Raw genomic sequence first — 6,000 nt, forward strand, 5'->3', positions numbered from 1 at the left:
ATTGGAAATTTTTAAACTTGGAACATTGTCAAGTACTCCCAATGGGGAACAAAGCTTAATAAGGATGACATAATCGATGAAGTGGTATACTAGTAAAGGTAAGTGGTATACCAGCCATAATTTTTAATCGAATGCCTTATTCCAAAAATCTGAAATCGCATGCACATGATCTGTGACCCATTTTTATTGAAATATTACCTTTATGACTTCATAGGTCACATGGATTGGCAGCCATATTGGATTTGACCTAAAACATTTTAAAAAACCATCTTGGTGGTTCGTATGCAGCCTGTAGCTGCTTGGTTGCATCATTTTTGGGAGGGGTGGCTGTGCAGCTGATACAATGCACTCCATTACCAGTTTAGCTGGAACTCGTTTTGCCGATCTCGGAAGGATGACAGACTGAGTCAACCCATCTGGAGTTATTTCATCGGCACGACAGGGGCCGAAGATCTCAAGCCAGGCACCTTAACCCTTATGTGGTGATGGTGATGACTCGATCCATGTGGTGATGACCGAAAAATCTACAGGTGTACCTATTATTCCATACACCAATGTGATGTGATGTAAATGCACGCTCATAAATGTAAACTAAAGCAACAAAGCATCAGCCATTCTCCTGCAAATTGTACATTTTTGACTGGGAGCTGGTCACCTTTGCTGTCATACATGTAAATAGCTCTAGTGATCATGTGAGCACATATTGAGGAAGTCAAACTTTCATCCCGTTGTTCCATCGTTCCATAGTAGTCTATCGGCTTATGTAACATTTTCCAGGTTTGTCATTTTTTTGGGGTAGATTCTTGGCACTCATGTCGAAACACATCTAGAAACTTCACTGATTAAGAAAAAAAAAGGGTGCCAGTTTTTCCATTGACATTTAGGGCCTCCATTTTGAATTTAAAAATGGCCGCCACCGAAACTCAATTTCTTTTAAAATATTTGCCAATTAACTATACTATCTATCTATAATTCCAGTAATCTCTGTATGTCTGTATGTCTGTGACCGCTGTTTCTCGACAACCACGGGTCCGATATACTTTAAACTTGCCAGGTATATTGCTGGGGACCTGAGGATGTGCCTTTTCAAGGTTTCATATTAATCGGAGAAGTAGTTACCGAGCTATGTCCAAAAAACGATTCAACCAATCAGAGAGCAGCGAGCTATCACGTGTGCCGAACGTGGCGAACAGACTCTGCCTCGGACGGCACCTTTGAGAGCGTATTCATTTATTTCACGTTGGCAAACTATGTTGCCGTTAAACTATGTTTTAAAACTAATTAAAACTACTTTGCGATTCATGGTAACTGCGATTCGTAACTGCCGTTCGCTTTGGCTTTGCGAATGAACCAAACCATTTCATGTAAATAGAGGGGGGGGGATTGTCACCGTACTCGCAAGCCGTTCGCTTTGGCTTTGCGAATGGACCAAACCATTTCATGTAAATAGAGGGGGGGGATATAATTTTAGATATATATATAGTACGGGCATGCCCTAGTTCATTCAAATGTCATAAAATATTTATTCCATTTTATCTAAACTCATATATAGGGGTCAACAATTAATTGGAAACAAAATGAGAGCACTAGAAATACTCTAAATTAGCAAAAATCAAAGATGGCCACCAAATTTCAGACTTTTTTTTACTTAAAATGCCATAACTTTTGAACCAATGGACATGGGAAGATGTTTTTGGTGTCTACCCATATGTTTTGGCACTTGAGAATTCAAATAATATCAACATATTTATGATTCGAACACTTCACCAATCCTCCAAAACATTTAATAGAAATAATGTAGAACATGTAATTCAATATCAATTTATTTTGGCGGTTATAGAACTTGAAGATGGATAATTTTTTTTAAAGGTACGACATGTATGAATCAGGAGTGTCAACGTTACGGATTAAATATTCCTAAAAATGGCCCTAAATGGCCCTAAAATGAATGGCCCAAAATGTTAATGGAAAAACTGGCATCCATTTTTTTTCTTAATCAGTGATGTTTCTAGATGTGTTTAAACATGAAAGCCAAGAATCTACCCAAAATTTTGCTTTTTTTTACAGAAGCCCACAGAGTAAAGGCAGGGTCATTCATCAATGTTTGTGCTGTCCTTTGAATGGAAGTCGGAAACTGAGCATCCCCATCTGCTGGCATTAGGTAGTGGGCATTAGAGATCCCACGGTGTCCTTCGCAAAGAATACGCGAGCTATCGCCAAATTCCCACCCAAACATTCAGAGGGCAATACATCAGCGGTGCAGCCATGCCCTCAGCCAATCATGCTACCCCACAGATTTGTGCTTCATACAAAAGAAGATCACTTGCTCTGAAAATTCTGAAAAGCCATATTGGCTAGCAACCATTTTTGTCGACTTATTTTGTCGACTAGCAACCATTTTGAATGGGATTCAATCAAACCCATCACCTTTCACAGTGATGAATGGACAATCAATCTTGGTGTTGCATTTGCTGTCAAATGTCGACATTATTTACACCACTGAAGAAAACCCCACATGCCTCGTGGAATGCAAAGATAAGGGTTGAGTGTTTCTGGCAACGTCGCTTTAACTGGTGGGAAAAGTTGTGGAGAACTCCGATGTCTTTGCATTTCGGCATCCAGCTGCTGTTCTGTGGTTCATGATTACCACATGAGGGAGGAAGTTGCAGATCTACAGCACATTTAAATGCGCAAAACAATTGTAATCCTGTTTGTTTCCCAAAGTTGTATTGAAACTCTGTCCCTGTCACTCAAGCTTTTGGGTCTCACTATCTGCCATGATCTTTCCTGGGAAAACAACTTTTCCAAGCTGGCCTCCAAAACCGGTCACCGACTGGGCATCTTCCGTCGTGCGAAGTCCTTCCTTGGCACACCTGAGCTCCTCACCACATACAAGGCTTTCATCCGCAGCTCAATGGAATACTGCTCTTCCCTCTGGGCTGGTGCTCCTGCCTCACACCTAGCTCGCCTTCGCGCTGTTGAAACCAAAGCGTTCAGAATCATTGAAATCTCCTGCGATGAAGTTAACTCCGAGGGCCTTTCACTTACTCACAGCAGGCAGGTTGGTGGTCTTTCTGTCTTCTATCAACTTCTCTCTGGCCTTGCTCCCCCAGCTCTCTCTGTGCTCTGTCCCCCAAATATTCCTACAGGTCGCACAAGATCTGCCAGCAACCCTCTTATGGTGAAATTGCCAAAATCAAGACTCTCTGCTCACCTTCACTCTTTCATTCCTCTTTTCTCCCACCTCTGGAACAAACTCCCTCACTCTCTTCAATCCCTCTCCTCCCTCCAGATCTTTAAAACAGCTGTTCACCACCATCTCTTATCTTCCCCCATCCAAAACTTTGATCTTTTCTACCCACGTTAATTCACCCCAGATCTACATTTTTGAAACACCAACTTCTTTCCTGGAAGTCCTTGCAGTGTCCATGTGTTGTTTACCTCTCCAAAGCCCTCCTCCCCCCACCTTCCCATGCCTCCTCCCCCCAAGCCCTCCCCCTCCCACAGATCTCCTGATGTCCCTGCTCTCTATCTTGTTCTCCCGCTCCCTTTATCATATGTTTTATGTTTTATGTGTCAGTTTGTCCTTTTTTTGATCAATGTTAGCTCTTACACGAGCCTCGATCTTGTATACAAAAAAAAAACTCATTCTGGAAGAGGCACCGAAGTTTTAGACTAAGACTCCCAAAAATGCAAGAGCTCTTCTTGTATGATCTTCGATAACCAGAAAAAGTACATCCATTGATGGTGAGCTGAGATCAACTTGAATACAAACCCAGAGAGCTCCCATGCGCACCACGGAAGTGGCTCAAGAAATACTTCCCTTTTCTCGAGTTGTTAATAAAGAATGAACCTCTCGCCCTTGGTGTTGCTGAAACTTGACCAGGAACCATTTTGAAGTTTTGGAAGGTTGCAATTCCTCCTTGGTGCTGTGGCTTCTGCGGTGGTTGCAATCATGGAAAATGAAGAATTAGTTAACAAGGTCAAAGGGGAAGATGGTGCAACAATCATTTTCTGCTAGAGGTCATCTGGAGGTTTTGGTAATTTTCCAATGACATTTACTCCTTTCCTGTTCACAATGTGAAAGTGACCTGTCCCTTCGAAGCTGTGGAAAGGAATGTTTATTCAGCTGAGGGAATCCGTCCAGTTCCTGTCACCCTCGTCACTGAGTAAAACCACGTGAACATGAACATGAACATGATCGACCAATAATTAATTTAACTCCATCAAATCATTTCAGTTACAACTAATATATATATATATATAAACTGACAGTTTTGATGTCCACACTATCCTTTATAATTGTAATCTGGGTCAGTTATGAATAATAATCCAAAGTAACATATATTTATTACATACACAAGTATGGTGTAATTTTTACTCCCTTCTCCTCCCATCCCTCCCACTCCCCATCATTCGCAATAGGCTACATTCCTCTTCGTTTCCTGCCACTCCCTTCCTTCATACGCCTTCCAAACTTTATTTGCTTTTTCTCTCCACTCCCACCACATTCTCCAAACTTATTTCTGTCTTTCTCTCTACCATATACCATCCTGGCTGCTCTTCTTTTTCTCAATTATAATTTTATATATTCATAGCTCTCCCCTTCAAAAAGGTGAGATGACTGAAATGTATTTTTTGGCTTTTTTCTTCCAATAATTGAGGCATTTGCAATGAGGAGGTGAGCACTTAGCTGGGGAGATGCTGATCAGGAAGGTGGTAGGTATCCCATGAAAGGCTGAAGAATAATGCGTAAGAGGTGATAGGTATCCAATGAAAGGCTGAAGAATAATGCGTAAGAGGTGGTAGGTATCCAATGAAAGGCTGAAGAATAATGCGTAAGAGGTGGTAGGTATCCAATGAAAGGCTGAAGAATAATGCGTAAGAGGTGGTAGGTATCCAATGAAAGGCTGAAGAATAATGCGTAAGAGGTGGTAGGTATCCAATGAAAGGCTGAAGAATAATGCGTAAGAGGTGGTAGGTATCCAATGAAAGGCTGAAGAATAATGCGTAAGAGGTGGTAGGTATCCAATGAAAGGCTGAAGAATAATGCGTAAGAGGTGGTAGGTATCCAATGAAAGGCTGAAGAATAATGCGTAAGAGGTGGTAGGTATCCAATGAAAGGCTGAAGAATAATGCGTAAGAGGTGGTAGGTATCCCATGAAAGGCTGAAGAATAATGCGTAAGAGGTGGTAGGTATCCAATGAAAGGCTGAAGAATAATGCGTAAGAGGTGGTAGGTATCCCATGAAAGGCTGAAGAATAATGCGTAAGAGTTACGAAAGGAAAATGTTAAGCAGAAGATGTTTTCATGGCAGGAAAATGTGCACATTCCACATTGGGGAATGGGAGAGGCTGAAATAACGATGATACACATCTGGGAGGAGGAGCTCATGGCTACAAGTAGCACAGAAAACCTTTCCGACTCACATAAAATGGCCGGACCACGTTGGAAATTGCTCGCCTTTCTTACAATCGGTGAGTACGTTAACTGTGATGTCTCCAATGATATTTTTGTGTCAAAACTTTCTCCATTTGAATGTATTGAGAAGTTTTTAGAACAATGCATTTCAATTGTCAGATTCATAAAAGCATTTCATACTTATGATTAACACGTACATGGGGAAATAACAGACATAGATTGAATGGTACAGTTAGCTTTGGCGTTGCCAAATTGAACATTGTGAAAATGTCTTACAACACGATAATACAAAGTCCAGCAAACGCCAACGTTCTAAAAAATATTCGCTACACAAGTACAGTACACTATATACAGTCCATATATCATAAAATCATACGTCCTTATTTCATACAAATCATATATGTATATATATATATATGTGTGTGTGTGTGTGTGTGTGTGTGCAGTGTCTGTCCTGTGTTGTCCTGTGTTGTCCTGTGTTGTCACTGAACTACTCACTCAAACTTTAGTGAAATCATACCAAACTTATGGTATGCACCTACCTCTCCCGTGTTTATGTCCTAAGGGTATTTGTTTTGG

At 41.0% G+C, this 6,000-nt stretch overlaps 1 protein-coding gene across 1 annotated transcript in view; it reads left to right on the top strand.

Moving 5' to 3' along the window:
* Window positions 1–6,000, top strand: part of LOC137421917 (fibulin-1) — a 93,746-nt gene that overhangs the window by 14,948 nt on the left and 72,798 nt on the right. Inside the window, exon 3 of the mRNA XM_078769873.1 lies at window positions 5,318–5,477. Coding sequence (XP_078625999.1) covers window positions 5,318–5,477 — 160 coding nt within the window. The remainder of the gene's footprint in view (window positions 1–5,317; window positions 5,478–6,000) is intronic.

Source organism: Myxine glutinosa, chromosome 1 (genome assembly GCF_964187855.1).
Source record: "Myxine glutinosa chromosome 1, kmMyxGlut1.1, whole genome shotgun sequence".
In the NCBI taxonomy this organism is placed as follows: domain Eukaryota; kingdom Metazoa; phylum Chordata; class Myxini; order Myxiniformes; family Myxinidae; genus Myxine; species Myxine glutinosa.